Source organism: Sminthopsis crassicaudata, chromosome X, assembly GCF_048593235.1.
Source record: "Sminthopsis crassicaudata isolate SCR6 chromosome X, ASM4859323v1, whole genome shotgun sequence".
In the NCBI taxonomy this organism is placed as follows: Eukaryota; Metazoa; Chordata; class Mammalia; order Dasyuromorphia; family Dasyuridae; genus Sminthopsis; species Sminthopsis crassicaudata.
The window spans coordinates 72,229,652-72,252,303 of NC_133623.1; the positions used below are offsets into that span (position 1 = coordinate 72,229,652).

The window sequence follows — 22,652 nt, forward strand, 5'->3', positions numbered from 1 at the left end:
AGAAGTGAGCCCAGGTGTCCAGAAATGAGCTAAATGTCCAGAAATGAACTAAATGTCCAGAAATGAGATAAATGTCCAGAAATGATCCCAGGTGTCCAGAAATGAGCCCAGGTGTTCAGAAATGAGCCCAGGTGTTCAGAAGTGAGCCCAGGTGTTCAGAAGTGAGCCCGTGTCCAAAAACGAGCCCAGGTGTTCAGAAGTGAGCCCAGGTGTTCAGAAGTGAGCCCATGTGTCCAGAAATGAGCTCAGGTGTTCAGAAGTGAGCCCAGATGTTCAGAAGTGAGCCCATGTGTCCAGAAATGAGCTCAGGTGTTCAGAAATGAGCCCAGGTGTTCAGAAGTGAGCCTAGGTGTCCAGAAGTGAGCCCAGGTGTCCAGAAATGAGCTAAATGTCCAGAAATGAACTAAATGTCCAGAAATGAGATAAATATCCAGAAATGATCCCAGGTTTCCAGAAATGAGCCTAGGTGTCCAGAAATGAGCCCAGGTGTTCAGAAGTGAGCTAAATGTCCAGAAATGAGCCCAGGTGTTCAGAAATGAGCCCAGATGTTCAGAAATGAGCTCAGGTGTTCAGAAATGAGCCCAGGTGTTCAGAAGTGAGCCTAGGTGTCCAGAAATAAGCCCAGGTGTTCAGAAGTGAGCCCAGGTGTACAGAAATGAGCCCATGTGTCCAGAAATGAGCTAAATGTCCAGAAATGAGCCCAGGTGTCCAGAAGTGAGCCCTGATGTCCAGAAATGAGCCCAGGTGTTCAGAAGTGAGCCCAGGTGTTCAAAAATGAGCCCAGGTGTCCAGAAGTGAGCCCAGGTGTCCACAAATGAGCTAAATTTCCAGAAATGAGCCCAGGTGTTCAGAAGTGAGCCCAGGTTTTCAGAAGTTAGCCCAGGTGTTCAGAAGTGAGCTCAAGTGTTCAGAAAGGAGTCCAGGTGTCCAGAAATGAGCTAAATGTCCAGAAATGAGCCCAGGTGTTCAAAAATGAGCCCAGGTGTTCAGAAGTGATCCCAGGTGTCCAGAAATGAGCTAAATGTCCAGAAATGAGTTAAATGTCCAGAAATTCACCCAGGTGTCCAGAAGTGAGCCCAGGTGTCCAGAAATGATCTAAATGTCCAGAAATAAGCTAAATTTCCAGAAATGAAACCAGGTGTTCAGAAGTGAGCCCAGGTGTCCAGAAATAAACTAAATATCCAGAAATGAGCTAAATGTCCAGAAATGAGCCCAGGTGTTCAGAAGTGAGCTTAGGTGTCCAGAAGTGAGCCCAGGTGTTCAGAAATGAGCTCAGGTGTTCAGAAATGAGCCCAGGTGTTTAGAAGTTTGCCCAGGTGTCTAGAAGTGAGCTAAATGTCCAGAAATGAGCCCAGGTGTTTAGAAGTTTGCCCAGGTGTCTAGAAGTGAGCCCAAGTGTTCAGAAGTTAGCCCAGGTGTCGAGAAATGAGCTCAGGTGTCCAGAAATGAACTAAATGTCCAGAAATGATCCCAGGTTTCCAGAAATGAGCCCAGGTGTTCAGAAATAAGTTAAATGTCTAGAAGTGAGCCCAGGTGTCCAGAAATGAGCCTAGGTGTTCAGAAGTGAGCCCAGGTGTTCAGAAGTGAGGCCCGGTGTCAAGAAATGAGCTAAATGTCCAGAAATGAGCTAAATGTCCAGAAATGAGCCCAGGTTTCCAGAAATGAGCCTAGGTGTCCAGAAATGAGCCCAAGTGTTCAGAAGTGAGCCCAGGTGTTCAGAAGTGAGGCCCGGTGTCAAGAAATGAGCTAAATGTCCAGAAATGAGCCCAGGTTTCCAGAAATGAGCCTAGGTGTCCAGAAATGAGCCCAGGTGTTCAGAAATAAGCTAAATGTCTAGAAGTGAGCCCAGGTGTCCAGAAATTAGCCTAGGTGTTCAGAAGTGAGCCCAGGTGTTCAGAAGTGAGGCCCGGTGTCAAGAAATGAGCTAAATGTCCAGAAATGAGCCCAGGTTTCCAGAAATGAGCCCAAGTGTTCAGAAATAAGCTAAATGTCTAGAAGTGAGCCCAGGTGTCCAGAAATGAGCCCAGGTGTTCAGAAATAAGCTAAATGTCTAGAAGTGAGCCCAGGTGTCCAGAAATGAGCCTAGGTGTTCAGAAGTGAGCCCAAGTGTTCAGAAGTTAGCCCAGGTGTCAAGAAATGAGCTCAGGTGTCCAGAAATGAACTAAATGTCCAGAAATGATCCCAGGTTTCCAGAAATGAGCCCAGGTGTTCAGAAATAAGCTAAATGTCTAGAAGTGAGCCCAGGTGTCCAGAAATGAGCCTAGGTGTTCAGAAGTGAGCCCAGGTGTTCAGAAGTGAGGCCCGGTGTCAAGAAATGAGCTAAATGTCCAGAAATGAGCTAAATGTCCAGAAATGAGCCCAGGTTTCCAGAAATGAGCCTAGGTGTCCAGAAATGAGCCCAGGTGTTCAGAAGTGAGCCCAGGTGTCCAGAAGTGAGCCCAGGTGTTTAGAAATAAGCCAGGTGTTCAGAAGTGAGCCCAGGTGTCCAGAAGTGAGCCCAGGTGTCCAGAAATGATCTAAATGTCCAGAAATAAGCTAAATGTCCAGAAATGAGCCCAGGTGTTCAGAAGTGAGTGCAGATGTTCAGAAGTGAGCCCAGGTGTCCAGAAATAAACTAAATATCCAGAAATGAGCTAAATGTCCAGAAATGAGCCCAGGTGTTCAGAAGTGAGCCTAGGTGTCCAGAAGTGAGCCCAGGTGTCCAGAAATGAGCTAAATGTCCAGAAATGAACTAAATGTCCAGAAATGAGATAAATGTCCAGAAATGATCCCAGGTGTCCAGAAATGAGCCCAGGTGTTCAGAAATGAGCCCAGGTGTTCAGAAGTGAGCCCAGGTGTTCAGAAGTGAGCCCGTGTCCAAAAACGAGCCCAGGTGTTCAGAAGTGAGCCCAGGTGTTCAGAAGTGAGCCCATGTGTCCAGAAATGAGCTCAGGTGTTCAGAAGTGAGCCCAGATGTTCAGAAGTGAGCCCATGTGTCCAGAAATGAGCTCAGGTGTTCAGAAATGAGCCCAGGTGTTCAGAAGTGAGCCTAGGTGTCCAGAAGTGAGCCCAGGTGTCCAGAAATGAGCTAAATGTCCAGAAATGAACTAAATGTCCAGAAATGAGATAAATATCCAGAAATGATCCCAGGTTTCCAGAAATGAGCCTAGGTGTCCAGAAATGAGCCCAGGTGTTCAGAAGTGAGCTAAATGTCCAGAAATGAGCCCAGGTGTTCAGAAATGAGCCCAGATGTTCAGAAATGAGCTCAGGTGTTCAGAAATGAGCCCAGGTGTTCAGAAGTGAGCCTAGGTGTCCAGAAATAAGCCCAGGTGTTCAGAAGTGAGCCCAGGTGTACAGAAATGAGCCCATGTGTCCAGAAATGAGCTAAATGTCCAGAAATGAGCCCAGGTGTCCAGAAGTGAGCCCTGATGTCCAGAAATGAGCCCAGGTGTTCAGAAGTGAGCCCAGGTGTTCAAAAATGAGCCCAGGTGTCCAGAAGTGAGCCCAGGTGTCCACAAATGAGCTAAATTTCCAGAAATGAGCCCAGGTGTTCAGAAGTGAGCCCAGGTTTTCAGAAGTTAGCCCAGGTGTTCAGAAGTGAGCTCAAGTGTTCAGAAAGGAGTCCAGGTGTCCAGAAATGAGCTAAATGTCCAGAAATGAGCCCAGGTGTTCAAAAATGAGCCCAGGTGTTCAGAAGTGATCCCAGGTGTCCAGAAATGAGCTAAATGTCCAGAAATGAGTTAAATGTCCAGAAATTCACCCAGGTGTCCAGAAGTGAGCCCAGGTGTCCAGAAATGATCTAAATGTCCAGAAATAAGCTAAATTTCCAGAAATGAAACCAGGTGTTCAGAAGTGAGCCCAGGTGTCCAGAAATAAACTAAATATCCAGAAATGAGCTAAATGTCCAGAAATGAGCCCAGGTGTTCAGAAGTGAGCTTAGGTGTCCAGAAGTGAGCCCAGGTGTTCAGAAATGAGCTCAGGTGTTCAGAAATGAGCCCAGGTGTTTAGAAGTTTGCCCAGGTGTCTAGAAGTGAGCTAAATGTCCAGAAATGAGCCCAGGTGTTCAGAAGTTAGCCCAGGTGTCGAGAAATGAGCTCAGGTGTCCAGAAATGAACTAAATGTCCAGAAATGATCCCAGGTTTCCAGAAATGAGCCCAGGTGTTCAGAAATAAGTTAAATGTCTAGAAGTGAGCCCAGGTGTCCAGAAATGAGCCTAGGTGTTCAGAAGTGAGCCCAGGTGTTCAGAAGTGAGGCCCGGTGTCAAGAAATGAGCTAAATGTCCAGAAATGAGCTAAATGTCCAGAAATGAGCCCAGGTTTCCAGAAATGAGCCTAGGTGTCCAGAAATGAGCCCAAGTGTTCAGAAGTGAGCCCAGGTGTTCAGAAGTGAGGCCCGGTGTCAAGAAATGAGCTAAATGTCCAGAAATGAGCCCAGGTTTCCAGAAATGAGCCTAGGTATCCAGAAATGAGCCCAGGTGTTCAGAAATAAGCTAAATGTCTAGAAGTGAGCCCAGGTGTCCAGAAATGAGCCTAGGTGTTCAGAAGTGAGCCCAGGTGTTCAGAAGTGAGGCCCGGTGTCAAGAAATGAGCTAAATGTCCAGAAATGAGCCCAGGTTTCCAGAAATGAGCCCAAGTGTTCAGAAATAAGCTAAATGTCTAGAAGTGAGCCCAGGTGTCCAGAAATGAGCCCAGGTGTTCAGAAATAAGCTAAATGTCTAGAAGTGAGCCCAGGTGTCCAGAAATGAGCCTAGGTGTTCAGAAGTGAGCCCAAGTGTTCAGAAGTTAGCCCAGGTGTCAAGAAATGAGCTCAGGTGTCCAGAAATGAACTAAATGTCCAGAAATGATCCCAGGTTTCCAGAAATGAGCCCAGGTGTTCAGAAATAAGCTAAATGTCTAGAAGTGAGCCCAGGTGTCCAGAAATGAGCCTAGGTGTTCAGAAGTGAGCCCAGGTGTTCAGAAGTGAGGCCCGGTGTCAAGAAATGAGCTAAATGTCCAGAAATGAGCTAAATGTCCAGAAATGAGCCCAGGTTTCCAGAAATGAGCCCAAGTGTTCAGAAATAAGCTAAATGTCTAGAAGTGAGCCCAGGTGTCCAGAAATGAGCCCAGGTGTTCAGAAATAAGCTAAATGTCTAGAAGTGAGCCCAGGTGTCCAGAAATGAGCCTAGGTGTTCAGAAGTGAGCCCAAGTGTTCAGAAGTTAGCCCAGGTGTCAAGAAATGAGCTCAGGTGTCCAGAAATGAACTAAATGTCCAGAAATGATCCCAGGTTTCCAGAAATGAGCCCAGGTGTTCAGAAATAAGCTAAATGTCTAGAAGTGAGCCCAGGTGTCCAGAAATGAGCCTAGGTGTTCAGAAGTGAGCCCAGGTGTTCAGAAGTGAGGCCCGGTGTCAAGAAATGAGCTAAATGTCCAGAAATGAGCTAAATGTCCAGAAATGAGCCCAGGTTTCCAGAAATGAGCCCAAGTGTTCAGAAATAAGCTAAATGTCTAGAAGTGAGCCCAGGTGTCCAGAAATGAGCCCAGGTGTTCAGAAATAAGCTAAATGTCTAGAAGTGAGCCCAGGTGTCCAGAAATGAGCCTAGGTGTTCAGAAGTGAGCCCAAGTGTTCAGAAGTTAGCCCAGGTGTCAAGAAATGAGCTCAGGTGTCCAGAAATGAACTAAATGTCCAGAAATGATCCCAGGTTTCCAGAAATGAGCCCAGGTGTTCAGAAATAAGCTAAATGTCTAGAAGTGAGCCCAGGTGTCCAGAAATGAGCCTAGGTGTTCAGAAGTGAGCCCAGGTGTTCAGAAGTGAGGCCCGGTGTCAAGAAATGAGCTAAATGTCCAGAAATGAGCTAAATGTCCAGAAATGAGCCCAGGTTTCCAGAAATGAGCCTAGGTGTCCAGAAATGAGCCCAAGTGTTCAGAAATAAGCTAAATGTCTAGAAGTGAGCCCAGGTGTCCAGAAATGAGCCTAGGTGTTCAGAAGTGAGCCCAGGTGTTCAGAAGTAAGCCCAGGTGTCCAAAAATGAGCCCAGGTGTCCAGAAATGAGCCAGGTGTTCAGAAATGAGCCCAGGTGTTCAGAAGTGAGGCCCGGTGTCAAGAAATGAGCTAAATGTCCAGAAATGAGCCAGGTTTCCAGAAATGAGCCTAGGTGTCCATATATGAGCTCAGGTGTTCAGAAATGAACTCAAGTGTCCAGAAATGAGTCCAGGTGTTCAGAAATGAGCTAAATGTCCAGAAATTAGCCCAGGTGTTCAAAAATGAGCCCAGGTGTTCAGAAGTGATCCCAGGTGTCCAGAAATGAGCTAAATGTCCAGAAATGAGTTAAATGTCCAGAAATTCACCCAGGTGTCCAGAAGTGAGCCCAGGTGTCCAGAAATGATCTAAATGTCCAGAAATAAGCTAAATTTCCAGAAATGAAACCAGGTGTTCAGAAGTGAGCCCAGGTGTCCAGAAATAAACTAAATATCCAGAAATGAGCTAAATGTCCAGAAATGAGCCCAGGTGTTCAGAAGTGAGCTTAGGTGTCCAGAAGTGAGCCCAGGTGTTCAGAAATGAGCTCAGGTGTTCAGAAATGAGCCCAGGTGTTTAGAAGTTTGCCCAGGTGTCTAGAAGTGAGCTAAATGTCCAGAAATGAGCCCAGGTGTTCAGAAGTTAGCCCAGGTGTCGAGAAATGAGCTCAGGTGTCCAGAAATGAACTAAATGTCCAGAAATGATCCCAGGTTTCCAGAAATGAGCCCAGGTGTTCAGAAATAAGTTAAATGTCTAGAAGTGAGCCCAGGTGTCCAGAAATGAGCCTAGGTGTTCAGAAGTGAGCCCAGGTGTTCAGAAGTGAGGCCCGGTGTCAAGAAATGAGCTAAATGTCCAGAAATGAGCTAAATGTCCAGAAATGAGCCCAGGTTTCCAGAAATGAGCCTAGGTGTCCAGAAATGAGCCCAAGTGTTCAGAAGTGAGCCCAGGTGTTCAGAAGTGAGGCCCGGTGTCAAGAAATGAGCTAAATGTCCAGAAATGAGCCCAGGTTTCCAGAAATGAGCCTAGGTATCCAGAAATGAGCCCAGGTGTTCAGAAATAAGCTAAATGTCTAGAAGTGAGCCCAGGTGTCCAGAAATGAGCCTAGGTGTTCAGAAGTGAGCCCAGGTGTTCAGAAGTGAGGCCCGGTGTCAAGAAATGAGCTAAATGTCCAGAAATGAGCCCAGGTTTCCAGAAATGAGCCCAAGTGTTCAGAAATAAGCTAAATGTCTAGAAGTGAGCCCAGGTGTCCAGAAATGAGCCCAGGTGTTCAGAAATAAGCTAAATGTCTAGAAGTGAGCCCAGGTGTCCAGAAATGAGCCTAGGTGTTCAGAAGTGAGCCCAAGTGTTCAGAAGTTAGCCCAGGTGTCAAGAAATGAGCTCAGGTGTCCAGAAATGAACTAAATGTCCAGAAATGATCCCAGGTTTCCAGAAATGAGCCCAGGTGTTCAGAAATAAGCTAAATGTCTAGAAGTGAGCCCAGGTGTCCAGAAATGAGCCTAGGTGTTCAGAAGTGAGCCCAGGTGTTCAGAAGTGAGGCCCGGTGTCAAGAAATGAGCTAAATGTCCAGAAATGAGCTAAATGTCCAGAAATGAGCCCAGGTTTCCAGAAATGAGCCCAAGTGTTCAGAAATAAGCTAAATGTCTAGAAGTGAGCCCAGGTGTCCAGAAATGAGCCCAGGTGTTCAGAAATAAGCTAAATGTCTAGAAGTGAGCCCAGGTGTCCAGAAATGAGCCTAGGTGTTCAGAAGTGAGCCCAAGTGTTCAGAAGTTAGCCCAGGTGTCAAGAAATGAGCTCAGGTGTCCAGAAATGAACTAAATGTCCAGAAATGATCCCAGGTTTCCAGAAATGAGCCCAGGTGTTCAGAAATAAGCTAAATGTCTAGAAGTGAGCCCAGGTGTCCAGAAATGAGCCTAGGTGTTCAGAAGTGAGCCCAGGTGTTCAGAAGTGAGGCCCGGTGTCAAGAAATGAGCTAAATGTCCAGAAATGAGCTAAATGTCCAGAAATGAGCCCAGGTTTCCAGAAATGAGCCCAAGTGTTCAGAAATAAGCTAAATGTCTAGAAGTGAGCCCAGGTGTCCAGAAATGAGCCCAGGTGTTCAGAAATAAGCTAAATGTCTAGAAGTGAGCCCAGGTGTCCAGAAATGAGCCTAGGTGTTCAGAAGTGAGCCCAAGTGTTCAGAAGTTAGCCCAGGTGTCAAGAAATGAGCTCAGGTGTCCAGAAATGAACTAAATGTCCAGAAATGATCCCAGGTTTCCAGAAATGAGCCCAGGTGTTCAGAAATAAGCTAAATGTCTAGAAGTGAGCCCAGGTGTCCAGAAATGAGCCTAGGTGTTCAGAAGTGAGCCCAGGTGTTCAGAAGTGAGGCCCGGTGTCAAGAAATGAGCTAAATGTCCAGAAATGAGCTAAATGTCCAGAAATGAGCCCAGGTTTCCAGAAATGAGCCTAGGTGTCCAGAAATGAGCCCAAGTGTTCAGAAATAAGCTAAATGTCTAGAAGTGAGCCCAGGTGTCCAGAAATGAGCCTAGGTGTTCAGAAGTGAGCCCAGGTGTTCAGAAGTAAGCCCAGGTGTCCAAAATGAGCCCAGGTGTCCAGAAATGAGCTCAGGTGTTCAGAAATGAGCCCAGGTGTTCAGAAGTGAGGCCCGGTGTCAAGAAATGAGCTAAATGTCCAGAAATGAGCCAGGTTTCCAGAAATGAGCCTAGGTGTCCATATATGAGCTCAGGTGTTCAGAAATGAACTCAAGTGTCCAGAAATGAGTCCAGGTGTTCAGAAATGAGCTAAATGTCCAGAAATTAGCCCAGGGGTTCAGCAGTGAGCCCAGTTGTTCAGAAATGAGCCCAGGTACCTCTTAACAACCTGGCCTCACTGATAGTATTCTCCCTCTCAGGGCCTCCTCCCCGCCCCCATGACTTCTTCAGAAACCAACAGGAATGAATGGCTAATCCCGGGAAGCCCTTCCTTCAGCCTTGTTCATTATTTCAAATGTCAGGGCCCTCAGGAGCTTGTGGGTTTCTGCTCTGGGCCTGGCGTCTGGAAGGGAGGGGGAGAAGAAGGGGGAAGAGGAGGAGTAGGAGAAAGGAAGAAAGAGGAGGAGGAGGAGGAAGACATGGGGATTAGGAGGAGGAAGGAAGGAAGAGGAAGAGGGGGATGAGGGAGAGAAGAAGAGGAGGGACGGGGAAGAAGGCTCAGAGGCTGGAAACTAAGCCAAAGTGAAAGGCCCCCTCTTCCTTCAGATGCCTGAGTCCTAATCTAAGCTGTGCCGCCCGTGTAACCCTCAGTTTGCTCCTCTGTGGGGCTGCAGGAGATGATCTCTAAAGGCCCTTCCAGCTTTGACAATCATTGCTTCTAATCTGATTCCTGTGGCATCTGGCTGCCTGACATGGGCAAAGTGCCCTGTCTGTGTCTGTGCCACCTGGCCAGACCCTGCCCCCACTATGACTCATTTGCTGCCCTATCCTTCATAGCCCTTAGAAGCAAAGAGGCAAGGAGAGGTTGGGGTGAGGGGGGATGGGAGATCTCTCTCCTCGTCTCCTCTCCTCTCCTCCTTCCCTCTCTTATTTCTTCTTTCCCTTCTAGCTTCTGCTTTTCTCCTCCCTTTCTCCCCTCCTCTTTCTCTTCTCTCTGACCCTCTTTTCCCTCCTTTCTCTCTCTTTTTCCTTCTTTCCCCTTCTTCCCCTTCCTCTCCCTTGACCTTTTCCTCCCCTCTCCTCTTTCTCCCATCCTCCCATCTTCTTTTCATCACCTGTCCTTCCCTTGCTCCACTTCTCTTTCCTTTGCCCTCCCTTCTTCCTTCCCTCCTCCTCTTTCCTTATTACCCCTGCTCCCCACAAATACACCCTCAGATTCAGGGAATCTGAACCCCTCCCATGCCTGCAGTGTGGAACTTGGAGAAGAAAAGAAGAGAAAGGAAGGATTGAGAGAGGAACGAGAACTGAGGAGAAGGAAGGAGTGAGATAGCACAAAACAGAGGAAGCTTGAGATAGGAAGTGGGGAGGGGAAGGGAGAAGGGCACTGAGATAGAGAAAATGAGCGAGATGCTGCTGGCTGCAGCATCAAGGGCAAGCAAGAAGAAGCTGAGAGAGAGGGAGGCGCAGGACACAGACCGTTCTTCCACGGGCTGGCGCTTTCCTTCTTGGCCTAAAACAGCCACCTAACAGTTTTCCCCTGGAAAGTAAAGGATTCTGGAAGGTGCAGGTGGCTACAGCTCTTTGCTACGGGGCCCATGGGCAGGTTTTTTCCCAGTTTAGCCAATTTCCAGGGCCTGGGACAGCCCTCCCTTCTTTGTGATGGGACAAGGGGGTAACTCCCCCAGTTGCCTATTGGTGAAGGGCCAGTGGGAGATAGGATGGCTGGGCACAAGCTGGATGCAGGAGATAGAAGGGGCCAAAGGGATCCTTGCTGTAATCCCCCTCTGTTCCTCTTAACTGTAATCACTCAAGCATCTGAATGTGAATCTCTTCACAAATGTCATCCAGGAAAGGATGGATAACCTCCAAGGATAGGAACGAGGGAGGGAAAAGAAAGAAGCATTTATTAAAAAGCCTACTATGTGCTGGGTACTATGTCAAACCCTATACATCCCTAAAGGATCTCACTCGATCCTCAGAACAATCTGGGGGGGTAAGTGTTATTACAATCTGGAATGTTCTGTTGTCTCCAGAGACTGCCGATCTCTCTCTGGGAGGAGATCTGCTGTCTCAACTCAATCTCTCGGCAGCCAACTCTGACCTAGACTAGAGACCTCTCTTCCTTGCTCAATGTTGCCTCTTTTATCCTCCCAGAGAATGGGCGTGGAATAACTCAGGGGCTTCTGGGAAAAAATACTTCAACCAATGAACTTGCTCCTCCTCAGCATGCAAGCTCCTCCCCAGAAGTTCAAAGGGGTAAAACTCCCTTTAAAGGCTGGAACTAGACAATTGTTAAGCATCGACTTAGCACTTAGTAAGAACCTAACATCTCATTATCTCATTAGCACTTAGTAAGAACCTAACAACAATCCCCATTTCACAGTTGAGAAAACTGAGGCCGAGGCTGAGTGATTTGCTGAGAGTCACCCAGCTAATAACTGCCCGAGATAAGATTTGAATTCCAAGCCGATGCTTTCTCTACTGAGCACCTCAAGACAATACATTGTACTTTGTTTAGGGAAATTTCTCCCTTATATTAAGTTGAAATCTGCCTCTCTGATTTGCACGGAAAATGCTCCAGAGTCCTTTCATAGCTGGGGGAGACAACAAGAACAAATCTACTTTTCCTTCTTGGTGACTGCAGTAAGATACTTCAAAGACAGGTCCTAAGGCCTCCCTCAGTCTTCTCTTAGTTCCCTCATTTGTTCCTCGTGTGCCATTGTCTCCGCCATTTTCTTCATTCCTCTCTGACACGCTCTTGTTCTTAAACATCCTTTTTAAAAGGCTCCGTCCCTCAGCAACACTCAATGTCAGAGAGCGTTCTTTGGCCACCACCATCTTGAGTACTGCAGGGAAGTTCCTTTCACATGGGAAAAGGAACAGAACAGGACCTGGGGTTTCACCGGCACTGGGAAATCCCAGCGGAGGAGATGCCTTCCACCTTCTCTTCAGCAAAATGACCTTGAGTATTAAGAGAGATACCTGACTTGCCCCAAGATCATAATGTCAGAATATGTCGGAGGAGGAATTCGAACCTGGCTCTGTCTCTCTGTCTCTGTCTGTCTCTGTCTCTGTCTCTCATATTCTGATATGCACTGTGCTAAATGCCAGGCTTTTGACAGCTTGCTACCAACTCTATCCCTGCCTCAGTTCATCGGAGATCTTCGGTTTGACTCTGGTCAAAACCCTTTCTGCCCACGGCTTGGATTCTGCCCCCAAAGAGTCCTTCAGCAGCACCTCTCCAGCCGAGGCCCCAGTGGCTGGGGAATCCAAGAGCACCCAGAACTGAACACAGTAGTCTACATTTGCTGCCTGGGGCCTGAGACTATTTCCTTCATCCATACCCCTGATTCTTAGTGAGACAGAAACCCCCGGATCTCTTTCAGACAAACTGACCGACTACGCTTCCGTCCCCCTGCCCCCACAAGGACAGACGCAGTCGATGGCTGGACATAGCAGTAATAATTCTGTGCACCCCCTTAGATCTGTGCCAAGGTCTTTCGGGATCTTTACCATCTTACATGTCAGCTAGCCCTCCCAGTTTCATCATGGTAAGCACACCATCGATGTCATTGATTAAAAAAATTGACTGCAAGAACAAGGCCAAGGACAGACTCCTAGGACACCTCTTTCCAGCTCAACTCCAATATTCTAATTCGGTAATTTGATACTCCGTGATCTCATCCGGGAAGCAAGCCCTGAAATACCCCTGTGTGCCCCCTGGTGGGACCTGTGAATAATATCATTTGATCGTCTTTGTTAATCATCCATATTATAGGGGATGCTGGGACTTGGTCTTCTTTAAGTAGTCAGAACAGGGGCTGTCGTTCAGTGAGCATCACCCAGATCTTCCACTGCTGCCATATTTCCCAGATGTCTTCTCTTGTCACTTTGGTCTCTGGCCCATGCCCCCATCCTTAGCCATTCCCATTCCTTCTTGTCCCCGTGCTGGGTCAATGAGGTCTCTGATGGCAGTCATGAGCTCGATTCGATTCCATAGAATATACTAAAATAAAGAGAAAAATGACAGCTATGCAACAACTTCCCAACTTCTTCAGGTGGTCAAAATCCAGTTCTGGTTGGTCTCTATTGGCTGACGCTTCCCTGAAGCCAGTCCGGGTCTTGAGGCCAAAGAAATCAGTGCCTGGCCATGGACAGCGGCGGGATGGGGCGCAGGGAGATACAGTTCAAACTCCCAATAGCTGCCAAAAGTTGGAGTCTAAAAGGTTATTTTCCCATCGCCACGCAGGGCTTTTTGGAGCTGGAGCCAGCTCAGACCCCTCTGGGAAGAGCCAGGTGGTACATTTTCAGTGAGCACTTTCCCCTTAGATAGCAGCAAACCTAGTTGTTTCATTGATTGTCTAGACTAAGGGAGAAAGTGTTAATGATGCCCTTTGAACTCCAAGTTGTGTGGTGTGATACTTGCAGAACTAAATACTAAGCACCCGTACCATGAGTGTCTCAACTGATCCTCCCAAGAAGTAGGCGCTACTACCATCCCCATTTTTACAGATGAAGGAACTGAGACGGGCAGAAAGGAAAGTGACTTGTCAAGGGTCACTCAGCTAGGAAGTACCTGAGGTGCATTTGAACTCAGATCTTCCTGCCTCCAGACTCAGCGCTTGCTCCACTGCGCCACCTGGCTTCATGGAGACAGAGCCAGATAAGCAGGCTGCAAATAAGAGACTTAGATTCAAGTTTGATACATCCTGGCTATATGACCCTAAACAAGTCACTCAACCTCCCAGTGCTCTTAAGTTGCAAAAAAAAAAAGGTGCTCACCTGTATTGGCAGAGGGAGCTTCCTCACCTGAGAGTTCCCTCTACTAATGAGATCCTGAAGAGGGCCAGTCTGTAGCCTATTATAGATTCCCTATATCAAAGGACTTCTGTATGTCTAAAAGATCTCTCCAGTCTTATTTAATCAGGAAAAAATAGTTCAGAAATTCAATTCAGTTCAATGTTGTGCCCAGCCCCTAGGCTCCAGGGGGAAACTGAGGCAGAACAATTTGCTACTCTGTGTGGCTACGGAGAAAAACAGGATCCTGGATGAGCAAGGGCTAGTCTGGGCAGGGGAAGGACAGGAAGGGCTTTGACATGAAGGGGTACCGGAGTGGGAAAAGCTGAAGAGTTAAGCAGAGACTGATGGGACTGTCTTCTTCAGGCCTTTGGGAGTCTTTGGAAGGTGATGTGCTACAGCTGCAAGCGCTCTGCCTTGGGCCTTTGAAGACCCAAGCTCCAGAAGCAGCTTGCTGACCTGGGACGAGGCGCTGACCCTTGATTTCCTTGGTCACAGGCTGATCTCCAGCTAGAAAGCTTCCAAAGTGGGCAGAGATGCCAATCACCTTCCTCCTTTGGGTGGCTTAGTCCGTGACCCCGGTCTCCTCCTCTGTAAGAGGGGGTTCCTCTGCCGGCACTGTTGCTCAGCCAAGAGATAAAGCACATAGAAGTCCTCTGGCCAGAAACTACCGGGATGGTAGAAGTAGTATACATTTATAAAGTTCTCCCAGGTTTGCAAAGCGCTTACGGGAACTGGGGCTTACTGGAGCCTCGCAGCACCACTGGGAAGCAGACACAGCTGGGATTGGACTCGTATAATAAGGAATTCCCTATAGTGGCCACTTCATTTGAATTTTCCCTGCACGGTTCCATTGGCCTGGAACCAATTGCCATGTTTTACATGATCCAGGCTCAAGTTCAAATCCAGCCTCAGATACACACTAAGTGTGTGACCCTGGGCAAGTCATGTAGCCCTGTTTGCCTCAGTTTCCTCATCTGAGAAATGAGCTGGAGAAGGAAATGGCAAAAATCAGTCCTTTATCTCTGCTAAGAAAACCCCAAATGAGGGAGGCTGAACGATGACTGGAAGGAAACAATTATAATTTCCAATAGTGTAAATTCTTTTTTTTTTTTCAGAAACAATCAATTTTTTAAAAATTAATTTTATAATTATAACATTTTTTAATAGTGTAAATTCTAATATGGAAACCACTTCAGGGAATTCATTATTAACTGATTTCTACCAAGCTGTATTGCAACAGTCTTCACCTCCATTTTAAAGACAAGGAAAATGAGGTCCCAGGAGCTGATATCTTGCCCATTGTCACACACTAGGGATTGTGGGAGGCAAGATTGGGAGCCAGGCTCCTCACGACTCCAAAGCCAGTGTCCACCCTGTGAGAAAATCTATAGGTTAGTCCAGATGGATGATCTCATCCACAGTGTCACATGGTTTACTTCTTGCCCGCGTTGGACACTTTGTCACCTGGGTCTGTGTCCCCGTCTCCCTTCTCGCCCATGTGCAGGTCTGTCCGACAATGTCACTGACCTGGAAAAGCGGAGGCAGATCTACGGACAGAACTTCATCCCTCCCAAAAAGCCCAAAACCTTTCTCCAGTTAGTGTGGGAAGCTCTCCAGGACGTCACCCTCATCATCCTGGAGATCGCTGCCATCATCTCTCTGGGCCTCTCTTTTTATGCTCCACCTGGAGAACAGAGTGACGGTGAGTGTGGGCTGGATCTGGCCTAGCCCAAGATGAGGGGGGAAGGCTGCCCCGGGAGCAGACTGGGGAAGGGGAAAGCCCAGCAATTCAGGCCAGCAGATCTTGAGATAGGAGAGACTCGGGCCTTCCCTCCAGGAAGCTCCCAGTTCCACTGGGGGAGCTAAGCCTCTCCCACAGGTGACGCTCCAAGAATGGCAGGTGACAAAATGGGGAACGGTGCGGGGGAGACACTAGGGGCAAGAGAAATTACTGAGGGCTGGGGTAGTCTTGGAAGCTTTGATGGAGGAACAGGCCTTGAAGATGCCTCCAGGCTTCCAGAACCTTCCTGCTGCCAATGTGGCACCCTCCCCAGCCCTGATTTCCTTCCTCAAGTACTCAGGACCCTCTCCCCTAATCAAAACTCTCCTTTTCTTTTGGTATACATATTGGCTTTCCCCTTAGCCTTCCCAGAGGTCTTTGCAGTTTTTGTAGTCCCTGAGATGCTGGCCTCTCACACGTGGGGCCCCACATGAGCAAGAAACATATGTTCTCCAGTCATCCCAAAGACACACTTGGTTCAAAGCAAAGGCGTGTTAGTGAAATTGGATAGTAAGAAAAAGCACAACAAACAATTTCCCAGTAAATCTAGGACCCACTCGGTCATAACTATCACCCACAGTATCAGAGGAGACGTACAGAGCGCTCTGGGGCGGGGGCGGGGGTACGCAAGTGGGAAATGCATGTGTGTATATGGAGGGAGGGGCGACTCACGCCTTCTCCAATGTTGGGCCATTGGCATCTTCTGATACTAGCATGCTTTCCCTGGGCCCATTGAGGAATCCTTCCAGGAAAGGATTCACCTGTGGGTTACTTTCCTTCTGCCACATTATTAACTTTAAAGATGGGGAAACTGAGACCCAGAGAGGTGAAATGTTTGTCCAGGGTCACTCACAGGCTCCTAGATCTAGAGATGGAAGGAACCGCAGAGGCTATCCAGTTCAACCCCTTCATTTTACAAGGGGAGAAACTGAGGCCCAGGGAAGGGAAGGGACTTGCCCTGGCCAAACAGGAATTCGAGCCCGGGTCCTCCGGCTCCAGATGCAATACTTTTTTCTATTTTAAACTTCCTACCCCCCGGTGCTCTTTCCTTCCCACAGTCTCTACAGTCATTCAGTACAGTACTCGAGTGCCCGTGGAGGCCTCATTGTCTGTTCTGTTGACTTGGCCCTAGGTGCCCAAGGCCTGGCGGAGTCCACTGGCCTTGACCCGGGGCAGGCACTAGGCCTTTCTCTTTGTTTTCTCTCCTTCCCCTCTCTCCAAACTCACCCTTTAAGAGCATGTCAGAGCAGAGTGCACGGGGCAACAGGCTGAACGATGTTGCCCTGGACCTATGTGATTACAGAAATGGTGGGGGTGTGCCAGGGCCTATCTAAGCCTTTCCCTCTCCCTTGGGGGCAGCATGTGGGAATGTCTCAGCTGGGGCTGAGGATGAGGGCGAGGCAGAGGCTGGCTGGATTGAGGGAGCAGCTATCTTGCTATCGGTCATCTGCGTGGTGCTGGTCACGGCCTTCAATGACTGGAGCAAGGAGAAGCAGTTTCGTGGTCTGCAGAGCCGGATTGAGCAAGAGCAGAAGTTCCAGGTCATCCGGAAGGGGCAAGTTATCCAGGTTCCTGTGGCTGAACTCGTGGTGGGAGATATCGCCCAGATCAAATATGGTGAGAAGAAGCTTTCCCAAGGGCCAAAGTGATATACAAAGGGGGTCAGGGCCAGGCTATTCCCTGTTCTCCGGCTTTCCTGTCCCATCTCCTATCCCTCATCTCCAACTTCACTTCCAAGATGTCAATTTTACCAACAGTTCTACTAGGGCTAGAATAAGAGTAATACTCCTCCCCATCCATCCAGGGACCCCCTTTCCCTGTCAGGGAGTCCCCGGATTCTACTAAGGGCCTTCTAGTGACCCTAACCTAAAGGCATCATTCTAACGGGCCATTGTAGGCAGGATAGGAAATCCAGACACCACATGGACTCTGACTTTGCCCAGGCTTGGCCCCTTCTGAGGTGTTTTTATGTTCTTCTTGCCCGTAGTCTTTAACCACTGAGATTAGCCATATATACAATTCAACATATTTTATCTTTAATTTAATCTTTTAATTAAAAAGCTTTAATAACTCCACTTTCTGGAGTATCTTTTAATATCCTTTAATAATTAATTAAATTAATAATAATAGTTTAATAATATCTTTTAATAATTCAGACTTCTTCTCTGGTATGAAGGAAGAGCAAAAAATATCACATGGATTTCCCCAATCACAGCAGTGACGTGTCCCTAACACCCAAGAGGGGAAAGGGATAAGTGTTCATAGAACCTCCCCGCCCCAGTTCCTCATGGGAGGCAGGAACAAAGGGCTGAATTCTAGCTCCCATGAGCTTTAAGGGAAGGAAGGGGAAAAAGAGGAAAATTCCAGCTGGAGAAAAGGAGAAGCTTTCCAACGGCACTGTTACAGACATGGAGGTAGTGAGTTCTCCTAGGTTTCCGGCAGAATCTGGCTAGCTCACTTGTCAGGGCTGTTGTGGGAGTATTCACACCCAGGTATTAGTTGGACTGTGCCTTCAGAGGTGCCTCCCACCCTTTACGCTCCATGTTTCTAGGATGAGAGGAAGAAAGAGAAGGGGAGGGAGGGTTGGTTGAGCCCTCAATGTTCCAACTGACTCCTTTTCTCTCTTGCTGCCCGTCCAGGTGATCTATTGCCTGCTGATGGAGTGCTCATCCAGGGCAATGACCTCAAAATCGACGAAAGCTCCCTAACAGGAGAATCAGACCATGTACGCAAAGCAGTGGATAAAGATCCCATGTTGCTCTCTGGTAAGCTAGAGTTCCAAGTCCTGGCTCTAGGAAAACACTAGGGAACTCTAGGGGGCGAAACATGAACGTTGTCCATGGGGTTTTCTTGGCAAACATACAAGAATGGTTTGCAGTTTCCTTGTTTGGTGTGTCCCCATTTTACAGATGGGGAGCTGAGGCAAATAGGACGTAAGTGACTTGCCTGGTGCCACTTAGCTAATAAGTGTCCAAGGCTGGATTTAAACTCAGATCTTCCTGACTCCAGGCCTGATGTTCTATCCACTGCCCTGCCACTCTAGTATTATTGTTAAGTCATTTTTCAATCACGCTCAACTCTCTGTGACCCCATTTGGGGATTTCTTGGCAAAGATACTGCAGTGGTTTGCCATTTCCTTCTCCAGTTCATTTTATAGAGAAGAAACTGAGGCAGACAGGATGAAGCGACTTGCCCAGAGTCACTTAGCTACTGTCTGAAGCTAGATTGGAACTCGGGAAGATGAGTCTACCTGACTCTGAGCTCCGTGCTCTACGCAACATGGCGCCACTTAGCTACCCGACCACTTTTGTAACCCTATTTAAAAAGGAGACCTTTTGGTAACATGCTGGCAGGGGAGACAGAGGGCTTGGATTCAAGTCCTGGCTTTGCCAATTTACTCCTTGTGTGACTTTGGCCAAGTCCCTTCCCCTCCCCTTAGATTGCTCCTGTGTAAAATGAGGGCTCGGATTGGATAGCCTCTGAGGTTTCTTCCTGTTCTGGAGCTTATTATTCTATTACCCCCTGTATTCTGCCTTTTTCTCAAAGTACTCCCGCCATGGCCTCGGCCTCATCCCAATTTGGGCTCTATCCCTTTTTCTCCCAAAAAAAGGGCTTTCCCTTGGGTCTAGTGAGTGGCCTACCTGGCATGTGGCATGTTAAGTTGCCATCTTCACACTTAGTTTGGGCTCAGTCCCTGCTGCCTGTTTCACATTATCCTTCCCAGTTTGAAGATCATTTGCCCTCGCTGGAGAAATTCAAAGCCAACTCTAGACTTTTCGTGGCATTTCCCCATTGGAAGTCAGGAAACGAGAGGCATGGAGGGATGGAGGGGGAGCAGGAGGGCCCGGGCCGTTCTTACCCATCATGGAATAGTGACCCCAGGTAATATAGGGCAGGCCCACCCAGTCACATTGAAAATCCAGACTTATGGAACAGAGGTAACTGCCCAAGTCTTCACTTCCAAAATAGATTTTCCCACTTCATGGAGTCACAGGATTTTAGAGCTGGAAGGAATTCGGGACATTGTCTGTCCCAGGCCCTTCATCTTGTAGAAAAGGAGCCTGAGACCCCGTGAGAACAAGGAAGTCCATTCCCTAAAGTCTCAAAGCAAGGATTTGGCAGCCCTAGACTAATATCCCAGATCCTCCCTTTGCATATACTACAGGGTGCCGTTCCCCTAACTGCCAAGACAGAGGAGGAGATAACTTCAGAGAACCCTCTGTGGGGTGAGAAGACAATAAACTCACAAGGAGGAGACAAACTCTTGTCTCTTGGTTTGGCCACTGTGCGCTTCATGGTCAGATCACTTCCTGTCTCTGAAAAGGTGCTACAGTATTGGAGCTGGAAGGGATTTTTAACACCAAGAGTCTGACTCCTTCATTTTACAGATGGGGGAATTGAGGCTTATGAAGCTGAAATGATTTCCGCACATGAATTCGGGCAGTAAAGGACAGCCAGAACTTCCATAGGGAAAGGTGTGGAGGGAGGAAATTCCAGGGGGATAAGCAAGTCAGAGAGGTAGGAAAGCATGAATCATGGTGCAATTTGGCTGGAATGTAGAGTTCTATACTCTGTATGTACTCTACTTTTTTTCTTTTTTTTTTTTTTTTTTGCTGAGGCAATAGAGGTTAAGTGACTTGCCCAGGGTCACACAGCTAGGAAGTGTTAGGGTTAGAGATCAAATTCGAACTCAGGTCTTCCTGATTTCAGTGCTGGTACTCTATCCACTGCGCCACCTAGCTGCCCCAAATGGGAACTGATTTGAGGTGAGCTTGGAGCCAGATTGTGAGGGGCCTTAGATCTCCAGTTAAGGAGTTTCAACTCAATTCAATTTGTCAAGATTTTCCCTAACCCTACCATTTGGTCATGGATTTGGTTTCTCCCTCTCCTGAACCATCTGAATTATGATTTTTTGCTCCTTTTTGTAGCATTTCTACTGCCCAGATTTCTACGCTGCTTATTTCTGTGTGTCTCAAACTAGTGGCCCTCGGTTCGGATTCATAGATGGGGGAACCAAGGTTCTAGAGAAGCCACAGTGCATTCTGACCCTCTCTTACTTAACCAGGTACTCATGTCATGGAAGGCTCGGGAAGGATGGTGGTCACCGCTGTTGGGGTGAACTCTCAGACTGGCATTATTTTTACTTTGCTTGGAGCCAGTGGAGAAGAGGAGGAGAAGAAGGAGAAGAAAGGTAAGCCTCTGTACTCCATCCTCCACCAGCCCTTCCCCAGACCCCTCCCCCTCCCTTAGAATCGAGCCACATGGGATCATTTGAGACCCATTAACTCTACAGAAGGACTGAGGTCCCTAGCTCTTCAAAGGAAAGGCTAAAAGACTAAAAGTTTCAACTTAAACAGCATCAACATCCTTATATTTCCTTAAGGCATCTGCTGCCCTTAATATAGCCCCCAAAGAGAAAGTGCTTTTAAAGTTCTACGGAAAGAGTTCAAATCTAGGAAGGAGGACCCCACGTCAGGGCTAATGTAAAGTTGGGGGGAGTGGACTAAAAAGGTCAGGGCCCTGTGACCTCTGATGGCCAGGTCATGGCCGGAAGGAGGACCCCACGTCAGGGCTAATGTAAAGTTGGGGGGAGTGGACTAAAAAGGTCAGGGCCCTGTGACCTCTGATGGCCAGGTCATGGCCGGAAGGAGGACCCCACGTCAGGGCTAATGTAAAGTTGGGGGGAGTGGACTAAAAAGGTCAGGGCCCTATGACCTCTGATGGCCAGGTCATGCCGTAACATAGTCATAGCGCCTCCATGTTCTTCAGCACCAAGACATTAGACAACTTTCAGGATGCTCCTTGCCAATAAGCCTTCCCTAGGGAAAGAGACAATAAAGTCAAACTTAGAAATGCCCGTGGAACGTCCATCCCTCCCCTGAGTCACCCTGTCCCAAGTAGGTTTTCCCTGACCCCCAGCTCTTCCTGCCAGAATGAGCTCTGTAAGGCAGAACATCCCAGCCGAGGACCCAGGCCCACCTCGGCTGCTCTTGCTTTAGCCTCCATCCCTCGGCGGCTCCAGAGCGAGGAGCTGCCCCGGGGTTCCCGTGCTCACAGCTCGGTGGCTCGGGCCTCCTTACTGCCACACAACATATAAAAGCAACTCACACTCCTGTAGTGCTTTAAGGTTTTCAGAGTGCTTTCTTTGCATCACCCTTGAGAGTTGGTGGTGCAAGCATTCTCATCCCCATTTTACAGATGAGGATATCGAGGCTCAGAGAGGTGCTCATGGTCACAAAACTAGTGAGTATTGGAGTTGGGGTAAAATGTTCAGGCTCAGGCTGGATGACCATTGGACATGGATGCTGTAGGGGGGCTCCTGCAGCAGGAGGGAGGTTGGGTGTCATGGGGGACCGGGCTGAATTCCTCAGATAGTGGGATTGATACCTCCTGCTTCACAACTCCCCCACCTCAGTGGAGAAAGCCTTCTCAAGTAAAAGAGGGCACGGGAGACTGGCCCGGGATTTCAACTGGTCCTCGGAGAATCCTTCCTGTAAAGGAAGTAGAAATCTCTTTAGGGAAATGCAGAACCTCCCCTTACCCAGGAATCCCTGGGCTGCAGGGGAAGAGGGAGAAAGGCAGGGAGAGTTCTGGGGTCAGGGAAGAGCGGCATCTAGTCCGGAGATAGATGTCCAGGCCTGATGGAGCCGTAGTGCCCAAACAGTCTCCGGGGAGGGGGTCCCTCGCTGCTCTTGGCAGTTTTCTCGTGGGGGAGCAGGGGTCCAGGGAGCCCCGGGCTGTTTAGGAACAGCTGATGTGATATTGACAGCCTACAGAGTGGGGAGCGTGGTGGTGGTGGTGGGGATGCTGAATTCCTTTTGAAAGCCCAGGTCTAAACCAGCACTTGCCACAGTGAACAGATTGCCCCACTCCTCCCTCCCTCCTCCCCCTCACACACACATCCCACTCTATCACTTATGCATCCTCCTCCCCCCAACCTCCATCGATAAGCCATAGTCTGGAGCCCAGAGACAACCTCATCATCATTCTTGTTTCCTGGCCAACAGTATGTTCAAGAGACTAAAAGAAATCATTGAATCCTAGAGCATCTCCTCCTTCATGTCATTCCCTAGTTTCTGACAGCCCCAAAGCCATCAAAATCCACCAGAACCCTGTCCCATATCCCTGCCCTTCCTGGGACCCTAGTCCCAGGTCCTTGGACTTGTCCTGTCTGTATCCTGCCTCTGAGATCTGAGAACTGACCACATTGAGGAGGTAGAGCGTTTAGGAAGAGCACCGACACCTCTAGTCTGCTCTAATCTAGTGCCCAGTAACTGAATTAAAGATTGAACCGGGCCTTCTCACCTTAGTCCTGGAATCCAGTCAGCTTTGTGGTCTGAGATTATGGAGTGATAGAACATTAGAGCTCCAAGGGACCTTCAAGATAATCATCTTATCCCCTCGTTAAAAAAAAAAAAAAAAAAAGTTTTCCTCATGTTCTGTTTTTCTTACATTTTAATTCTGAACATGAACCA

At 48.2% G+C, this 22,652-nt stretch overlaps 1 protein-coding gene across 9 annotated transcripts in view; it reads left to right on the forward strand.

Annotated features, from left to right (window-relative positions):
• Positions 1-22,652, forward strand: part of ATP2B3 (ATPase plasma membrane Ca2+ transporting 3) — a 121,869-nt gene that overhangs the window by 14,074 nt on the left and 85,143 nt on the right. For 5 of the 9 annotated variants that reach the window (XM_074276991.1, XM_074276985.1, XM_074276986.1 and 2 more), the window contains exons 3-6: positions 14,902-15,099; positions 16,537-16,794; positions 17,817-17,942; positions 20,243-20,368. In XM_074276991.1, the coding sequence (XP_074133092.1) occupies positions 14,902-15,099; positions 16,537-16,794; positions 17,817-17,942; positions 20,243-20,368 (708 nt within the window). Of the gene's footprint in view, positions 1-14,901; positions 15,100-16,536; positions 16,795-17,816; positions 17,943-20,242; positions 20,369-21,375; positions 21,421-22,652 lie in introns of all 9 variants that reach the window. The other 4 variants (XM_074276983.1, XM_074276984.1, XM_074276987.1 and 1 more) reach the window with 1 other exon arrangement.